Source organism: Phoenix dactylifera, chromosome 2 (assembly GCF_009389715.1).
Source record: "Phoenix dactylifera cultivar Barhee BC4 chromosome 2, palm_55x_up_171113_PBpolish2nd_filt_p, whole genome shotgun sequence".
Classification (NCBI taxonomy): Eukaryota; Viridiplantae; Streptophyta; class Magnoliopsida; order Arecales; family Arecaceae; genus Phoenix; species Phoenix dactylifera.
This window is the reverse complement of record NC_052393.1, coordinates 23,038,238-23,058,330: the sequence shown is the minus strand read 5'-3', so window position 1 is coordinate 23,058,330 and position 20,093 is coordinate 23,038,238. Positions and strand designations below refer to the sequence as shown.

The 20,093-nt window shown below is 43.5% G+C and overlaps 1 protein-coding gene across 1 annotated transcript; it reads left to right on the top strand.

Annotated features, from left to right (window-relative positions):
* The first annotated feature begins 14,868 nt into the window (after positions 1–14,868).
* LOC103723000 (beta-galactosidase 1-like) lies at positions 14,869–19,564 on the top strand. Its single transcript, XM_008813774.2, has 19 exons — positions 14,869–15,033; positions 15,188–15,283; positions 15,392–15,504; positions 15,892–15,958; positions 16,064–16,156; positions 16,261–16,404; positions 16,497–16,585; positions 16,687–16,792; positions 16,865–16,952; positions 17,086–17,204; positions 17,293–17,457; positions 17,556–17,752; positions 17,836–17,924; positions 18,070–18,179; positions 18,299–18,409; positions 18,492–18,593; positions 18,800–19,008; positions 19,095–19,374; positions 19,454–19,564. The coding sequence occupies exons 1-19, from the start codon at positions 14,869–14,871 to the stop codon at positions 19,562–19,564; spliced, it is 2,454 nt and encodes an 817-aa protein (XP_008811996.2).
* The last annotated feature ends 529 nt before the right edge of the window (positions 19,565–20,093 follow it).

Below are 20,093 nucleotides of genomic sequence, written 5' to 3'. Positions count from 1 at the left end.
GTTGGGTTGCCTCCCAAGAGTGCTAAGTTTTATGTCTTCAGCCAGACAATTCTAATTCATTCATGATAAACAGGGTCGGTCAGAAGTGTCTCCTCAACTTCTGGACTCAGATACTCAAGGTATGGTTTTAAATGATGTCCTTTGACTTGAAAGGACCTACCATCCTTGGTATTGCATATTACTACTGCACCATGCGGGTGCACTTTCTCTACTGTGTATGGGCCAGTCCAGCGAGATTTAAGTTTTCCAGGGAATAGATGTAATCGAGAATCATATAGAAGGACTTTTTGTCCTTGGTGAAATTTCTTACGAATGATCATTTTATCATGCATGATCTTCATGCGATCTTTGTACTTTTTGGCACACTCATAAGCATCGTTTCTAATTTCTTCAAGCTCATCGAGTTGAAGCTTCCTATGTTCTCCTGCTTTGTCAAGATCGAAATTTAAATGTTTAATAGCCCAATAGGCCTTGTGCTCTAACTCAACAGGTAAATGGCAGGCCTTGCCATAGACAGTTCTATATGGAGACATTCCAATTGGTGTTTTGTAAGCCGTCCAATATGCCCACAGTGCATCTGTTAGCCTAAGAGACCAATCCTTCCGAGATGTATGAACAGTTTTTTCAAGGATGGTCTTGATCTCCCGATTGGAAATTTCGACTTGTCCACTTGTTTGTGGATGATATGGTGTACTGACCTTGTGATTAATGTTGTACTTTCTTATAAGGGCTTTAAAGATTTTATTACAAAAATGTTTCCCCCCATCACTAATGATAGCACGAGGGGTGCCAAAACGAGCAAAGATAGATTCTTTAAGGAACTTGATCACCACTTTGTGATCATTGGTCTTACACGCGATAGCCTCAATCCATTTTGATACATAGTCAACTGCCACAAGAATGTACTGATGCCCAAATAACATAGAAAAAGGACCCATAAAATCAATACCCCAAACATCGAAAATTTCTATAATTAAGATAGGGTTCAGGGGCATCTCATTCTTTCTCGAAAGTTTTTCTAATCGTTGACATCGATCGCAAGATTTACAATAGTCATGCGCATCTCGAAAAAGTGTGGGCCAATAAAATCCGCACTGCAAAACTTTTGCAGCAGTTTTCTTCCCACTAAAATGACCACCACAAGCATGGTCATGACAAAAGAAAAGGACATTCCTTTGATCGTGTTCAGGGATGCATCGTCTGATGATTTGATCAGGACAGTATTTGAACAAGTATGGTTCATCCCAAAAATACCATTTTACACGAGCTAGGAAGCGGAATTTCTCTTGTTTGGTCCATGAACGGGGCATTCGTTCAGTAACTAGATAGTTGACTACATCAGCATACTATGGAACATTGGTATGGGAAATCATCATTAATTGTTCGTCAGGGAAGGTCTCGGATACAGGTAATGATTCTGCAGAGGACTCAACAATTAGTCTGGACAAGTGGTCAGCTACTACATTTTCAGATCCCTTTTTGTCTCGAATTTCGAGATCAAATTCCTGGAGCAATAGGATCCAACGAATGAGCCTTGCCTTAGCATCCTTCTTTGTGAGAAGGTACTTAAGGGCGACATGATCAGAATAAATAAGAACCTTAGATCCTATCAGGTAGGGGCGGAATTTATCTAGAGCAAAAACAACTGCCAACAATTCTTTTTCAGTGGTGGAATAGTTGAGTTGGGCGTCATTTAGAGTTTTGCTTGCATAATGAATAACATGGGGAAGCTTCTCTACTCTCTGACCTAAGACAGCACCTATGGCATAATCGGATGCATCACACATGATTTCAAAAGGACGACTCCAATCAGGACTCCTTATGATAGGTGCTGAAATTAGTTCAGACTTTAGTCTTTCGAAAGCAATTATACAAATTGGCGAAAAATTAAAAGTAGCATCTTTCGCCAACAAATCGCATAAGGGTTTCGACAATTTACTGAAATCCTTGATAAAGCGGCGGTAAAAACCCGCATGCCCTAAAAAGGATCTGACTTTCCTAACAGTTTTGAGAGGTGGCAATTTAGCAATTAATTCTACTTTGGCCTTATCCACCTCAATTCCCCTTTGTGACACAATGTGTCCTAAAACAATACCTGATTCTACCATGAAATGACACTTCTCCCAGTTAAGAACTAAGTTTTTCTGTTTACAGCATTCTACAACAAGTGTCAAGTGGTGTAGACATTCCTCAAAATTTGATCCAAATACAGAAAAATCATCCATGAAAACTTCTAAAAATTTCTCCACCATGTCGGAGAAAATACTCATCATACACCGTTGGAATGTAGCTGGTGCATTGCATAGCCCAAAAGGCATGCGACGATAGGCAAAAGTGCCATAAGGACGGGTGAATGTGGTTTTTTCTTGATCCTCACGTGCGATAGGGACTTGGTTATATCCAGAATAACCATCGAGGAAACAGTAATGGGAGTGGCCAGCTAGCCATTCTAGCATTTGATCGATGAAGGGTAGAGAAAAGTGGTCTTTCCTAGTCATGGCATTAAGCTTCCTATAGTCGATGCATACCCGCCATCCCGTTTGGACTCGAGTAGGGACTAACTCATTGTGATCATTTTTCACCACAGTGATGCCAGATTTTTTAGGTACGACTTGAACTGGGCTTACCCATTGACTATCAGAAATAGGCTATATAATCCCTGCATCTAAAAGCTTGATGACCTCGGCTCGAACTACGTCCTTCATGATTGGATTAAGTCGCCTTTGTGGTTCTCTAGAAATTTTTGCATCTTCTTCTAGATGGATTTTATGTTGGACCACAGAAGGACTAATCCCCTTAATATCAGCTATAGACCAACCGATAGCTTCCTGATTCTTCCTAAGGATACTTAACAGCTTCTCTTCATGTTCTTTAGTTAGATTCGATGCAATTATAACAGGTAAGGTCTTGTTTTCTCCAAGAAATGCATACTTTAAGTTTTCGGGAAGGTCTTTGAGTTCTAGTTGTGGAGGTTTGACATTGGATGACACTAGCTGAGATTCCAAAATAGGCAATGATTCAAACTTGGTGGCCCATCTGCTAGTATCCATCACAGGAATGGAATCTAACAATGCATTAACCTCTTGACTTAACTCGCAATCTTGACCAAAATTAGCCAAACATCTTTCTAATGGGTCAGAATAACTCGACTCTTCAAAAGAACTGCTAATTATATTCTCAATCATGTGAATTTCTTCCAAATCGTCCATCTCAGTTGACTGACTACTACTATGAAAAATATTGAGCTGGACAGTCATGTTCCCAAAGGCTAGAGTCATTATTCCATTTCGGCAACTAATCACAGCATTTGAAGTGGCCAAAAATGGTCTACCTAGAATCACCGGGATGTGACTTTCTGGATTTTTTACTAGTTCAGTTTCAAGGACTACAAAATCCACAGGATAGTAGAATTCATTAACTTTTACAATCACATCCTCCACAATTCCTTTGGGATACTTCACAGTCCTATCTGCTAATGACAAGGTAATATTTGTGGACTTTAATTCCCCCAAACCTAGTTCGGTGTAGACAGAATAGGGTAATAGGTTCACACTTGCTCCTAAGTCTAATAGGGCTCTCCGAATGATGGTTTCTCCTATTTTAATTTCAACAGTGGGGCAACCAGGGTCCTTGTATTTTGGGGCAATCTGTTGTTGAATAAGAGATGAGGCTTGTGCCGCCATCACAGCTTGCCTAGGAATACTGATTTTCCTTTTCACCGTGGTTAGGTCTTTTAAGAATTTTGTATAGGAGGGCATCTGTCTGATGGCATCTAGGAAGGGTAAATTTATTTGAACATTTTTAAAGACTTCCATGATTTCATCGTACTGAGATTTTTTCTTTGAGTCTTGTAGTCTACTAGGAAAGGGAGCCTTAGGTGTGTAAGTTTCTATTGGTTTCTCCTCTATTCCTTGTGTTCCCTGTTCTTGTGCCTTTTTCTGGGTGGGGTTTGGTTCATGTTTTTCTTCTTTTTCTTGCACAGGAAGTTGGACTTTGTTGTCCACTTGCTTGCCAGACCGTAAAGTGGTAATTGCCTGGACTTCATGGGTAGGGTTTCCATTAGAATCAATCTGAAACTGGCCTCTCGGCCCTTGATTCTGTTGGCTACCAGGGTTAGGTACTGGCTGACTTGGCAATTCATCTCTCTTCCTATCCCCTAGAGAGTTAGCTATTTGGCTCAGACTAACCTCAAGTTTTGCAATCGCTTGCGCATGGAATTGATTAGTCTGGGTTTGAGCTATGTTGGTCTGTTGTTGCTGTTGGATGAAGTCTTGTTGCTGCTTCATCATGTTAGCCATCATGGCTTCTAATGATGTAGTTTGCTGAGGGATAGGGGCACTATAAGTAGGAATAGGTGGAGCCAATGATTGGTTTATTTGTGATGGACCTATCCTGGAAAAATTCTTCTGAAAACCTGGTGGACCACCTTGATGCTGAATAGGTTCATTTTGCTTGTATGAAAAATTTGAGTGGAACCTATTATCAGGGTGGTAGACTGGGCTGAATGAATTGGGAGTGGGCTTCTTGAAGGCACTATATGAGTTAAGAGCATTTGCCAGCTCAGCCTTAATGTTGGGTAAACTAGGACAACACTCCACTAGATGCTCAGAACTATTACACAAGATACATAAACTATGTGACTCGTGATCCACTTTCATGATAGGATTTAACTCTTTATATGAACTCGGACTAGTGGAAACAGTGAAAGCATCAAACTTTTTGCTTAAGTTGTTCATTCCAGTCACCAGATTGGACATGACATTTTTTAGTTCTGGGTCTGCTTTCATTTCATAATTATCCGGTTTTCTAGATCCGAACTCATCTCTATTTACTTCCTCACCATAGCTACTCCAATTTTGGGCGTTCTCGGCTAAGTCAACAAGAAATTCATAGGCTTGATCCGGGGTTTGGTCCATGAACCTACCTTTGTGCATGGACTCGATCATGTTTCTATGTACCGGAGGTAGTCCTTTGTAAAAGAAATGTACTAGATCAGCCTTGTCAAGCCCATGGTGGGGGCACTTGACCAAAAGATCATGGAATCTTTTCCATAGTTGGAAAAATTCCTCCTCAGATTTTCCTCTAAAAGTTCTGATTGCATCCTTAATTTTTTTAGTTTTTACCATGGGATAGAACTTAGCTATAAACTTCCTAGATAGTTGTTCCCATGATGTGATGGAATTTGAAGCTAGGGAATACAGCCATGCAGCAGCACGATCCTCTAAAGTCATGGAAAATAACCTTAATTTAATACCCTCTTCATCTAAATTTTGATTTCTAAACGTTTGACAGATTGTCAAAAATTTGTTTAGATGAATGTAGGGTTGTTCACTCTCGAACCCATGAAACTTGGGTAACATGTTTATTGTTGCAGCCCGAATTTCAAATTGGGCTGCATTATTTATTGGTAATACTATACATGTAGGTGGACTAGCGGATGCAGGAGCGAATAATTCATTCAGGGTTCTAATATGCTCACCCATTGTAGAGATCGACGGTTGGTTTACAGTTCGCCGGTTATGATGAAAAGTTCTGTCAATCTCAGGATTAAATGGGGTTAACTTATCCCTTAATGACCTTCTACCATGCATACATTTTCCACAACTTAATTAGACTCAATTTTTTAAACGAAATCCTAAAAGATAAGAAGAAGGGCTAGACCAAGATGACCACAATCAACACCACACAACAATTTGACCCTATTAGTCTTAGAGCTAAGTGAGGTTTAGTAGCTTCTTAAATCTAGTTGCACAGAGACTTATCAGGTTAAAAAAAGTTCCTGAAATTCTCTCTAGATTAGACAGCTCCTAATCTCCCTTTCAGATTAAGCTTGAGCTTACCAGTTAAGTGATCCAGTAACCAGTGACCAGAAAAGTCCCGGGGTGTGTGGTGGTGCCAAAAGGGATACACCGATACCACAATACCCGTAACAATTCTCACTGTTGCAAAACTTTCCTAGACATCACCAATTACTAAATTTTCACTGGAGTGACTTTCAGCCGCTTCTTTCCAAGAGCCTAATTGAGCTCGAAAACCCTAAGGCCAATGTCTAATTTGATTTTAATTTAATTTGGCTTAGGATAAGTATGCAAGGTGGTGATTTTTTTGGGCTAAGGACAGGTAATGACTTTCCGACCTTATCTTTTTAATGGGTTTTGCCCTTAAATTATTTTATGCAAATGCTTGATACTAAATGCAACAAATAATCAATAATTTTTTAAAAGTTTATGCAATGTCATTAGGTTGTATTGATTAAATGAGCAAGCAATTTTTTTTTCTAACCTTTTTTTTAAAAAAAATTTATTTTTTTTAATTTATTTTTTTAATTTTTTTTTAAAAAAATTTTTTATACCAATAACTTGAATGTAAACTAAACACAATCCTTATGTGTCAGTCAATCTCCGAATGCCCGTTGAATAAGCTCTGGAGATTACTCCGTGAGGAGCCCCAATAGAGGTATGATCACCTCGAGGGATTGCACCCTATCAATTACTAGCAAAAATAATATTTTTTTAATATTTTTTGATTTAATTAGAAAATTTTTTTTCTTTTTAAACTTCAAATTTTGAATCTCAGAATTCAAATTTTGAATTTAAAAAATTTTGAATTTTTGAATTTTTTTTTATTTTAATTTTTTTTTTTGAATTTCAAATTTCGAATTTCAAATTTCAGAATTTAATAACTACGAAATTATTAACTAGAAATTATCAAAATAAGGAAAATTAATAAAAATAAAAATAAAAACTTACTACCGGAGTACGTTCACTCCGGGCATCCAAAATTTGATTTGATCTTCGTGATCATTCTTGCTTCTCGATTTGCCTCTCCGGCAACGGCGCCAAAATTTTGTTCGTCCTTTTCTGTCTACCTAAAAATATGCTAGACAGATCGTTGTTAGAACCGACGAACAAAAGTTAAATTTAATTTACTCTTACCTGTTCTACTTGAAGAATAGTGGTCGTAAGAGGTCGATCCACAGGAAGGCGATTGGAGTTGCATAAAAATTAAAACGTTCACTCGGATTCAAAATTGACTTTTGAATGATGGAAGAAAAACATTATTTTGAGGATATGGAATGATTCTCTAGTCTATTAGAGAATTATTTTTAATTGAAATTAACTAGAAGACATGTACTTAGATTTAAAGAGTATTTATATTTTTAACTAATCAAAGAAAAGCTTTGGCATAAATTAAACTGGATGAAAACAGTATTAGGAAAATTGTAGACTGGAATATAGATTGCATGAAAGAGGATTTAATGGATTGCAGAACAGAAATTAAAATTGCAGAATAAATATAACTTTCTACCCAAATAAACTCTCAAAAATTAAAACTCAAAACAAAACCTAAAATAAAACTAAAAATAAGAACAATATGCTTTCAAACTCAAAATGTACTCCTTAATAAAAACTTTCAACTAAAGTACAACTAAAACAGAAAAAAAATACATTGCTCTCTTAAATAAAAAAAAAAACTCAAACCGAACAACTAAAAAAAAAAATTTCAATGCTCTGTTTTCAATGAAGTTGAAAACAGAGCAATGTTTTTTTTTTTCTCTTTCTCCCACGTCCGCCTCTTCCCCTGTTTTTCTGGACAAACCGAAGGAGCCAAACTCCTTCTTCTTTCTTCGACCAGCCAGCCACCACCACCGAGCTCCCCTTCCTCCTCCTCCTTCTTCTCCTCTTATAGCCGCAGGGTCACTTGAAATAGAATCACGGAAGGGGGATTCCGAATCCGGCTCGGGCGTGATGTCCGGATGCTGGGTATCCTTTGTCGTTGCCGGAAGAGGAGGAAATGGGGATGCTGTGGCTTGGATTCTGGTTCGGGATCTGCCTTGCTGGAAGGCTGCTGGGTTTCCGGATCGCGGAAGGAAGGCGGGGACGCGGGCTGAAGAGGAAGGATGTGGCCTTGCTTGGACCACGACCTGAAATCGGAAGGTGGGGACGCGGTGAAGACGCGGTGCGGGATCGCCGAAGATTGGATCACGGCTGGGGCTTCCTTCTTCGGGTGCTGGGATTTCGGGATCACCGGATTGGAAGCGATGCTGGGATCATCGGAAGCGGGATCGCGGGATGCTGTGGTGCTGGCATTCGAAAGAGAGGATCGCGGGGAAGACGTGGATCCACGGGAGAGGGCTGAGACGCTGGGAATCCGGAATAGGATCTGGACGCCGTGCGGGATCGCCGGATGAACGCGGACGGGCGCTTGGATCACGGAGGGGGGCGCGGACGAGGTGGCTTGGATTTTTCTTTCCCTCGTAAGATGGGAGCTGGGAGACACCAAGTTCTGTCCAATTAGTCATACAAATAAAAAAATAGTATGATATGAAATTTTGCTTGTAGACGGGTCATCTATCCTGGCTGGAGGTCAAGTGCAATTCTTTCAAGTCATGGGTCACCCAGCACCTTATAGTTATGATATAGCCAATTTAGATTTGCCCAAAATTATTTTCAAAAAGCACAAAAGAAATGGACCCGATTCGGACCCAAACCCGACTCGGATCCGAGTCGGGTCTGGGAAGTCAAATTTGTACTCAATGTGCATTTTATCTCTAATTTATGATAATCTGTGCCAAACCCAAATATAATATTAATCCAGTGAATTTATCATTATCGGTTAGCAATAATACTAATTTAGGTGACATATAGGTCGCACTTTTGTGCTCTCATCAGCGGCCCTCCGTGGCGCTCGACATCAACAACGGGATAGTACCTTCGCGGCCCCCCATGGCGCTCGACATCAACAACGGGGTAGTACCTTCGCGCCTCCTCGACCAAGGTCGAGATGCCCCGATAAGTCGACAGTGAGCCCAGGCTCCCTCGACCTCGGAAAGATGGGGTAGTACCTTTGCGGCCCTCCGTGGCGCTCGACATCGACAACGGGGTAGTACCTTCGCGGCCCCCGTAGCGCCTCCTCGACTAAGATCGAGATGCCCCAAAAAGTCGACAGTGAGCCCAGACTCCCTCGACCTCGGAAAGACGGAGTAGTACCTTCGCGGCCCTTCGTGGCACTCGACATCGACAACGGGATAGTACCTTTGCGGCCCCCCGTAGCGCCTCCTCGACTAAGGTCGAGATGCCCCGAAAAGTCGACAGTGAGCCCAGGCTCCCTCGACCTCGGAAAGATGGGGTAGTACCTTCGCGGCCCTCCGTGGCACTCGACATCAACAACGGGGTAGTACCTTTGCGGCCCCCCCGTAGCGCCTCCTCGACCAAGATCGAGATGCCCCGATAAGTCGACAGTGAGCCCAGGCTCCCTCGACCTCGGAAAGACAGGGTAGTACCTTCGCGGCCCCTTGTAGCGCCTCCTCGACTAAGGTCGAGATGCTTCGAAAAGTCGACAGTGAGCCCAGGCTCCCTCGACCTCGGAAAGATGGGATAGTACCTTCGTGGCCCCCCGTAGCGCCTCCTCGACTAAGGTCGAGATACCCCAAAAAGTCGATAGTGAGCCTAGGCTCCCTCGACCTCGGAAAGACGGGGTAGTACCTTCGCGGCCCTCCGTGGCGCTCGACATCGACAACGGGGTAGTTCCTTCACGGCCCCCCCGTAGCGTCTCCTCGACTAAGGTCGAGATGCCCCGAAAAGTTGACAGTGAGCCCAGGCTGCCTCGACCTCAGAAAGACGGGATAGTACCTTCGCGGCCCTCCGAAAGTAACGGAACAACACCTACGCAAATCCCTGACAACAACAACATCTCCCAATGTGCCAGTGTCCCCAAAGTGGATCCCAAGCTGAAGAATACCTCCGAAAGCTGGCCAAGGAACGAAGTGGCTTGCTTCAACATGGGGCGCCCGACCCCAATAGTGCGAGAGGTACATCCCACTTAGCACCTGCTCCATCACATCTATTTACTTATATCGCTGACAAGATCCCGATCAAGCTCGGGATCTCCCCCGACCAAGGTCGGGATGCTCTTCTGAGTCAACCATAGGCCGAGGTCCCACCGACCCCGTACACGCTCTCCTCATTTGTGATCTCCATTTCGACCCATACAGACCCCTCTGAATGAGGGCTCGGCCAAGCCCAAATATCGAAAAGTCCACAGCGACGACCTCGACCTTTGGTATTATGGTCGAGCTCAGAAGTGCCGAGGCACTCACCATAGGTTTCAATTCTACCCGTCGGAACCTCGACCAAGCCCAAGGCCAACAGCCGCGAAGGCCCCAACGGCAACTCGATTTTGGTCCACAGTCTCCTCGGAGACCGACCCCAAAGCTTTTTGTAAACTTGCGTTCGAAAAGCCGAGCTCAAAAACTTGGCCAAATATTCTGAAAGATGAATCTGAAGGCCTAACAAAACCTCTTCGGGGTCTCAGGCCCGAGCTCAGTGTCTTAGAAATTTGGGAGCCAAGCTCAAGGGCCTGGCGAGATTCGAATCCGAGCTTGAAGACTTAGTGAATTTTCCTAAGATCTGGGCCCAGTGCCTAAATGCCATCCTTACCGGACCGAAGCTTAATAACTTAGCAAACACAATCCGAACCTATGTCTATGAGCTTAGCCGAGCTCGAACACTTAGAGGAACTCACCGGAAAGGAACCTAAGTCTATTACGCAAAGAAAAGAAAGGTAAACATGAATTTATAAAGGGAGTTCTTTCATTAATAAAAGCCCGAAGGCCGAAGTACAAAATTGAGGACCGGCTGTACAACAAGTTTGGAGGCCGACCTCACTTACAACAAAAGAAAAATGAAAGGAAAAAACAAAAAAGATAACAAGTCTCAGGAGGCGGCGGCTTCATCGATGTCGAGGTCGTCCACGTCGATCACTTGGAGGTCCTCGGCGAGACTCGGCTTGGAACCTTCTGCAGCAGGCTCGGCCGAAGCTCCGCCGGCAGTCTTGGGAACTCCCCCGGCAACCTCCCCAGCAGGAGCCACTGGAGCCGATTGATCGGCCTCGGCAGCCTCGGCCTCGACGGCCTGTCCCCCGACCTCGATCTCGGCGGCTTCCCCCTCGTCCTCAAGTACCGAGGGCAGGTCGAACTCGCTCTCCGCTCCAAACCCCGATCTTGGACGGATTCCCGAAAGGTCGAGCTGGGGGCAGTATCGTGCAATCTGCCTCCGAAAATTTTCAAAACTCCGGAGGAATCCGTCCACGGTCTCCTCCTTCAGCATGTCGCGGAACTCTTCCGACTCCTTGAAGAGCTCCACGGCATTCTTAGCTCGCTCGAGTGCCTTCTTCTCTCGGGCCTCAAGCTGCTCGACCTTCAAGCGGAGAACTCCGCCCTCGTACTTGTAGCCGGCGGCTTCAGAGCGAGCCTCAACAAGGTGCGCCTCGGAGGCGCGCAGCTCTGATCTCGCCAAAGCATGCGCGGCCCTCTCCTCTTCAAGCTTGTCGACAATCGCTCGCCGCCCGGCCTCGGTGGCTTCCCTCCGTGCAATGGCCTCCGCCAATGCAGCCTCCGATTCGGCAAGCCTCTTCTCGGCCGACTCCAATTGTCTTTGGAGCCGCTGAGATTCGTTCTGGCATTCCGAGGTAATGAATACCAGAGTATCGACTTCATGGATATGCTGCAGGAAAAGTAACGATAAGTAAAAATGAAGGAAATACCAATAGCTAAAGACAAAATGAGAAGGCAGCTTACTCGAACAGTGTTGCGGTATGTCTGATCGACAACTTCCTCGAGCCCAAGAGTCCTGAACTCGGCCTGATCGGCCGGGAGCATCGCGCAGCGGAATATTGCGCGCGTGACATCGGCATCCTGGAAGGCCGAGCTGCCCTCGCGGATCGGGGACTCGGGGTCGGCCGACTCCCTCCCGGAGCGTCCTCCGGCCCCCGAAGAACTGGGCCCGCCCAAACTCATGGTGACGGGGCGGGACGTACTCGGGACCTCGGGGCCCCTGCTCGGCTCGGGCACCGAGCGCTGCAGACGGACAATTGGTCGGCTTGCCCGTTGAGAGATAGGGGCGGGGCTGGTCGAAGGCACCGAGTCCGATGCTCCCCCGGAACCCGAGCTTGCACGCTCGATGGCTGGGGCCCTCTCCCGGGTAGACCCCGACGCTCCGGCCCCCGGGCCCCTCACCTCGGCAAGGGCGGAAGCGGCAGCCGGCCTGGCCTTCTTTCGGGGCTCGGGAACAGCCCCGCCGGCCTCGGCAGCCCTCCTCTTCAGACGGAAGAAGAGAGATGTGTTGCTGGTCGGCATGTGGGGAATATCTGAAATAAAGAAAAGGAGAAAAACTCTAAGTAAGGAAAGAAGGAAACAAATAAGACAGAAAATAAAGCAATACGACCGCTCTTACCCTCGGGGCGCGCCGAGCTCAGGCCAACGTTCACCAAGGCCTCCTCTTTTAGGAGGTCGGTCAGGTTGATGTCCTTCCCGAGACCCCGTAGAGCGTCGAGAACCCTCTGCTCATCCGTCGTGAGCTCGGAGAGCCTGTTAAGGGCCTTCAGCCGGGGATGCCCCCACCTTGGGTCGAATCCCCACGACACCTCGGACGCAAGAAAGAAAAATTTTCCATTCCACTCATGGATAGAGGAAGGGGCACCTCGGATTAGTGACATACCGCCCCGAAAGGCGAAGTATAACCACTCTCCGTCCGTCGGGTTCATCTTCAATAAGAAACACCGGCGGAAGACGCTCACCGAAGTCGGGATCCCATGCGCAAGGCAAAGGAACAAAAACCCAACAATGGTCCTCCACGAGTTCGGAGCAAGCTGTGCTAGGACGAGTTGGTACTCCACCAACAAGTCGTTCACGAACTCATGGAGGGGGAACCGCAGGCCGGCCCAGAGTGTCTCGACATGCACTCCGATCCGACCTGGAGGTGGTCGCATCACCCTGTCGTTTGGCCCCGCAGTTTTGAGGTGAAACCCGGGTCGGAAAAAGAACCGGGTGCGGACCAGCTCCAGTTCCTCCCCCGACAGACTCGACCCGACCTCACTTGGACCAAAACCCATTTTAGAAGGAAGAAAAACGAAAGAAAAAGAAAGAAAACCCCCTAACTAATGTGGGGAGGTGACCTACAGGGGGGATCGCCGGAAATCGCCCTGAGGCACCGTCGGGGAGGCTCTGTCACAACTGAGAAAGGAGAACAGGAGAATGGAAGCGGCGAAAGAGAGGGAAGCAGCCAAGCGAGACCTTTTTAGGCCAGATTGAGGAGTTTATATAGACCCTCCCGACGGCCCAGATCGGCAGGGCTGGATCCCGCCTTCCATCCACATTGCGCCACATGTCGGCCCCGAAAGCTGAAGCAGCGCATTCATTCCGGACTGGCGCCTCGAATACGGAATCGAGGCGGTGTCCCATCGGATCCTGGAGCCTCATCATGAGCCCACTACACGAGGCAACCTCGAAGGACGAAAGGGCGTCGCCCCCTCTCTTCTCATTAAAAGCACCCCCAAAGCGCGCAGAGCGCCGGCATAATTTAAATCTCCTTGGCCCCCACCACTGCAATGAAAGCCACTACTTCCCACGTTCGAGCTCGCGAGCAGCTTAAACTCGAAAGTCGGAGGGTAGTGTTGGGGGAAATACAAGTCCCCCCAAAGTATGTGAGTACGTCACCAGCACGTGATCAGAGGCGCCTGACCTCGAACGCCCAACCTGACGCTCAACCTCAAACGCCCGACCTGGCGCCCGACCAGGCACCCGACCTGAGAGCTCCCGACCTCGGAAGCCTGACCTCACCATCCACCTGCCGCAGTCACATCCTTCTGCAGCTCGACCAGAGACCATCCCCTGCCACCGCCGCTAACAATTAATGAGCATGGACTCTGCAGACCTCCGGCTTATTCAACAATTAATACGCATGGCTCCTGCTATCTACTGATCTCAAGCCCTCCACGGCAAATCCACTCGGTTGCGTCTGATTAGCCATGACAGCTCCTTGGCCCCGGCCTAATCTCCTACGGCAAGACATTAATTCACACAATCCCGCATTAATTAATACAACATGCTCAATCATACGATAACTCCGCCCCGTCATATCATAGGTAATCCAGTACCTCTCTATAAAAGGGAAACCCTCCCACCTTAGAGGGGGCTGAACGCTGAAATTCTGGATATACATTTGCCCCCTCTAACTTAGGCATCGGAGGGCTGGCGCCGGAAACCCCGGCCACTAGCTTTTTGCAGGCCCTATGGAGGACGCCGCCCGCCACTTTTCGCCGAAGCTCCATCCTCTCAGCCGACGGCCGCCCCCGGGTCAAATTTCCAGCAACAGTATATATGTATATATGTATATGTATAATAGGTAGTTGTGGTAAAATATTAATTGCTATGGATGTCTTGTTTCCATCCCCTAAAACTTCAATGTTCGAACTCCTAGGAATCCCTTATTATTTTTGTTTTATTTTTTGGACCCGCATCTTAGTAAAAAGAGTAAAGTGAAAATAGGCTATTGAACCTAGCAAGACTTTAAAATCTACAGGACGAGACCCACCCATTTTTAATTGACTAAGTTTTGAAAGCTAAACCAACCCAGGTTCAGTCAAGTCCAATGCTAAACCCAAATCAACTTCGTTACTGTTATCACGCACCATATCCAAGTCCAACAGATCTTTTGTTACATCATACGAACTAAATCCAACCCCAGGATACAAAAATATTGTTAAAAAAAAAAAAATCCAACCCCAGGATACAAAAATATTGTTTAAAAAAAAAAAAAATCCAACAACATTGGGCTTCGAGAGTGGGTGGAAAAAAACGCGGTTCAGTAAGTTTGAATTGCGATCCAAGATACAACAGAATTTTAAACCAGATATTATTCTTCAGCATCCCAACAGCAATAGGACTAATCCCAACCGCAATAGGACTCAAACTCATAACAAATCTTATCTAATTCTTCCTATAAATATGGCGTCCCAGGCCTCCTAGGAGTCTCGCCTTGGGCTCTCGCCAGACGTGGTATTCCCTGCGGTGAGAGAAGAAGAAGAAGGATGGTGTGCTCCAAGAGAAGCTGGTTGGTAGCACTAGTGCTTGTTTCTCTTTGCTGCCTCGCGCGCTCCACAGACGTCTCCCACGACGGAAGAGCAATAAAGATCAATGGTGAACGCCGCATCATCATCTCTGGTGCAATTCACTACCCACGCAGCACTCCTGAGGTAACTTAGATGCTTATAATTCCTTTGCAGCATAAAAAATCTTCTTTTTTTTTTGAGAGTATAAAGGTTATTTTGTTTCATGTAACCATTTGTTTCTGCTTCAACTATTTGTCGAAAGTTTATGTAACTACTTAGTTATTTGCTCCTTGTGCAGATGTGGCCTGACTTGCTTCGAAAAGCAAAGGAAGGTGGCCTTGATGCTATTGAGACTTATATTTTTTGGAATGGCCATGAGCCTCGGCGTCGTGAGGTTGTGATTTTCCACCAAAAATGATGATTTTTATGCATATAGATGCATAATATGTAGGTAGATAAATATAAATGTTCTAACATCATGATGCTTTTCTTTTGTTTTCAGTATTATTTTGAAGGCAATTATGATGTGATTAGATTCTTTAAGGAAATTCAAAATGCTGGATTGTACGCAATTGTACGGTTCGGCCCTTATGTTTGTGCTGAATGGGACTATGGGTAATTTACAATTTAATTTTTGGTATATGGATGGAAATTATTGGCAGTATTTTTATTTTAGCCCCATATCAAGGATTAATGGTTTCAGAAATTTTAAATTTTGAATAGCATAAATTTAGGATTGATTCTCTAGGGATCTATTTCTTATTTCTATTAATGGTTTTAGAAATTTTGAATTTCGAATAGTATAAATTTAGGATTGATTCTAGGGATCTAAGTCTTATTTCTTTCTATTACTATAAGTATACATTCAAAACTCGAAATTTAAAATTCGAAATTCCTAAAATCATGAATTTTTTATATAGGACTGAGATGAAAATACTGCCAATAAAATAATATAATCATAGTTCTTAACTCTGAGTGAAACTATGGCTTGAATGTTTTTAGTGGAGTCCCTGCCTGGTTGCGCAAAATCCCAGGGATGGAATTTAGAACCAACAACCAGCAATGGAAGGTGAATATTTTGAATTATTGTGTTAAAATCATTGATTAATTGGTTTTATTGTGGATATGTAACTGCATTGATTTTATATACTCTTTTTCTAATCATATTTTATAGGATGAAATGGCCAACTTCACTACTTTAATAGCAGATATGCTGAAACAAGAAAGGTTATTTGCTCCACAAGGAGGACCTATCATCCTAGCTCAGGTATTTTTCTCTTTCTTTTTTATTTTTATATCAAGATCTTAAAAATATTGATGTTTATTCATCTATGATGCTGAAATTTCTTCTATATAATACAACTGCAATAGATTGAGAATGAGTATGGAAACATTATGGGACCTTTTGGTGATGCTGGAAAAGAATACATTCAATGGTGTGCAAATTTTGCGGAATCTCTCAATGTTGGTTTACCATGGATCATGTGTCAGCAATCAGATGCTCCCCAACCAATGGTACATAATACTGATCTTTCCCTCTTAATGCCTGTCAGATAACCAAATTGATTATATTCTAATGAAGGTAAATTTCATTTCTTTTTACCTAGATCAACACTTGCAATGGTTACTACTGCGATAATTTTACGCCCAATAATCCAAACAGTCCAAAAATATGGACAGAAAATTGGCTTGGCTGGTAATGCCTCTATTTCCTTCATTCTTCTCCAAAATCAGACATGTCTGTAATTGCATCCATCTAGTTTTCATAATGTTGATGCATCGAGTTTATGAATTTAGGTTCAAAGCTTGGGGAAAGCCAGACCCACATAGGCCTGCTGAAGATTTAGCTTTTGCAGTGGCTCGTTTCTTCCAAGCCAATGGAACACTTCAGAACTACTACATGGTTTGCCTTCCTAGGATTTGTGCCTTTAAGAGGCAAATTAAGAGTGTACCTAACACAATTATTTTTTGCTAGTATCATGGAGGAACCAACTTTGCCCGCACACCGGGGGGTCCATACATCACAACCTCCTACGATTATGATGCTCCACTTGATGAATATGGTATTAAAATCATGTTTATTGAATATATCATTGTTCTAATACAAAATAATCTATACAAATACTACTTAAAAAACTTTAGATCTTTCATTATATATATATATAAACTTAAGAAAGTTTTGTGATACTTCTGTAGGAAACATTAGGCAACCCAAGTGGGGACATTTGAAGGAGCTCCATGCTGCCCTAAAGTTGATGGAGAAGGCTCTCACTTATGGAGATGTGAATAACACTGACTTTGGCAATGGTGTAGCGGTATGATATCTTCAGTTATTCCATAAACTTTTCCCTTGATATAAGTTCGATAAGACTGCACCATTACCTCATGGAAGTTTGGTTGTAGGCAACTAAATTCTCATATAATGAGACTCTCTCTGGCTGCTTCTTGAGCAACGCAAACCAATCTTCTGATGCTACTTTGGAATATCAAGGAGCCAAATATTTCTTGCCGGCTTGGTCTGTCAGTATTCTACCAGACTGTAAGCAAGAAGTGTACAACACTGCCAAGGTATAAGTTTTCTTGGTTTGCATTTCTGTGAGACTTTCAAATTTTGCAACTTGTAACACTCCAAGCTAATGCTACCTTTTCCCTTCACTGCTGTATAGGTTACAACCCAGACTTCTATCATGGTGAAGAAGCCCAACAAGGCAGTGGATGAGGCTTCTGATCTGAAGTGGTCATGGAGGCCAGAGATTTTGGGATCCTCCGTCAGTGGTCTCGGGGGTAACTTCACAGAGAATAAGCTCTCAGATCAGATAACCACCGCTTTTGATGAGAGTGACTACTTATGGTACATGACAAGGTAGATACTTAAAGAAAACGATTTTGTAGCTCATTATGTTCTTAGGAAAGAAGCAGCTAAATTTAACAATAATATTGATGCAGTGTGGATATCAGTCACCAGCAACAGATGACACTTCGTGTAAACACAACAGGCCATGTCCTCCATGCCTTTGTAAATGGGCAGCTTGTAGGTAATGTCAGGTTATATCTCTCTTACCATTATTTCATAGAGCTATAATCTGAAGAGCAGAAAGTAATCAGGATGGATTCATTTAGCTGTCTGACAATTTTATCAGATCATATCATTAATCTTCTTCAAGTTATCTTGTTTAATAGGATCGCAGTATGGTCCAAATGGAAACTGGGTATTTGTATTGGAGCAGACAGCGAATTTTAAAGCTGGAAAGAATCACATTTCTCTGCTTAGTGTAACTGTTGGACTAAAGGTGTTAATAATTCCTTTCTGAACTGTGACTTGCTAAGTCAATATTTATATTATGTTCTTCAGTAAAAATGCAATTCTTAGTTAGCTAATCTTTTATAATTATTCTTGAACTGCTGACAGAATTATGGTGCACGTTATGAGCTAGACCCAGCCGGAATTGTTGGTGGACCTGTTCAATTGATTGGTGGAAATATCACAATAGATCTATCAACTAATGAATGGTCTTACAAAGTAAAAATTATGCACTAACGAGTTAACTATTTTAGTTATTTCGGTAACTTTTGATCTTTTAATCATTGTTGGTGTTTCTCAGATTGGTCTGGATGGTGAGAAAACTAAAGTCTACCTTGATAACCCAGACCGTAAATGGTATTCCGGCATGATTCCTACTCAGAGACCCTTCACTTGGTATAAGGTACTCCCTTTTCCTCTTCACTCGCGATTTTGATTTATAATAGAAATCTCCTCTCTATCGAAAGAAGATTAAGATGATGATGATGATTTCTAATTATAAATTAAGATAAATTATGAAGTAGCAATGCAAACAGAAAGAAATTCTAAACACAATTAAGATGAGATAACAAGAAATATTTGATCACTTCTGGTTTTTATCTTATCAAGACCACGTTCGAAACTCCCCTCGGCTTGGATCCTGTGGTTGTGGACTTGGTTGGCATGGGGAAAGGAGCAGCTTGGGTTAATGGCAATAACATTGGACGTTTCTGGCCAAATTACACTGCTTCAGCTGATGGCTGCAATGGATGTGATTATAGAGGAGCATACAAAGCAGAAAAATGTCAAACTGGTTGTGGAGAGCCATCTCAAAGATGGTAACTGGCTTCTTCTATCACTTATATCCATCAAATACTGACAACTAGATCATTTGTTATAGATCTTTTGTTCATAAATTTTGCAGGTATCATGTTCCACGTTCATTCCTGAAGCCTGGAGAGCCAAACGCATTGGTCTTATTTGAGGAAGCTGGTGGTGATCCGGTACAAGTGAATTTCCAAACTGTCACTGTTGGCACTGCTTGTTCAAGTGCAGACCAAGGGAAGACATTAAACTTGTCGTGCCAAGGTGGTCTCACAATCTCCAATATAGACTTTGCTAGCTTTGGTGACCCCAAAGGCACTTGTGGAGGCTATGAGAGAGGTGGCTGCGAGTCTGATGAAGTGTATTCTCTAATTTCAGAGGTAATATGGAAAGTATAGTATTTTTATGCTTTTATTCTGTCTAATTTAATCCTAACATTCCAAGGTAATTTTCTTTCAGGAATGTGTTGGGAAAGAGTCTTGTTCCATTCAGATTGGAGAGAATTTGCTGGGCAAATGCAATGGCAGTAACACCAGCTCCAAGAGTCTAGTAGTTCAAGCAACTTGTTGAGGAACTAGTCTTAGAGTTCGAAATAAGAAAGCGGAAATTGAAGATCTTCTTCAAATACCGGCTTTTGAAGAATGACTACTTACATGCTGCCTAGTTGTTTAGTATCTTTGGATTGCAGTTTTCAAACTTGTCAAATTGTCATGGTCGTCCTTCTAAAGGAATGTTTAGATTGAAGTATTTTTTGCAAGTAAATTTTCAATGAATATATTTTTCCACATGTTGTTGCTCTCTCTCTCTCCCCCACTCTCTCTCTCTCTCTCTCACAGACACAGTTGGTTGGCACCTCTTCCCTAAGGACTTATCCTAAGAGGATGTTCATGGTTCAAATCCCTGGTATTGGGAGAGGATAAGCAAACAACCTTCAAAACTCCAAAGGGAGAGGATAACCAAACAACCGAATTGTTGAAGAAGTGGAGTCATGAAGACTCCTGCTATCGCTGTCATTGTGAAGGTCTCATTCTCCTTAGCTCCCATGAATAGCAAGGTTGGCAGATTTAGTAAGTAGCCTTGGAACTGTACACACTATATC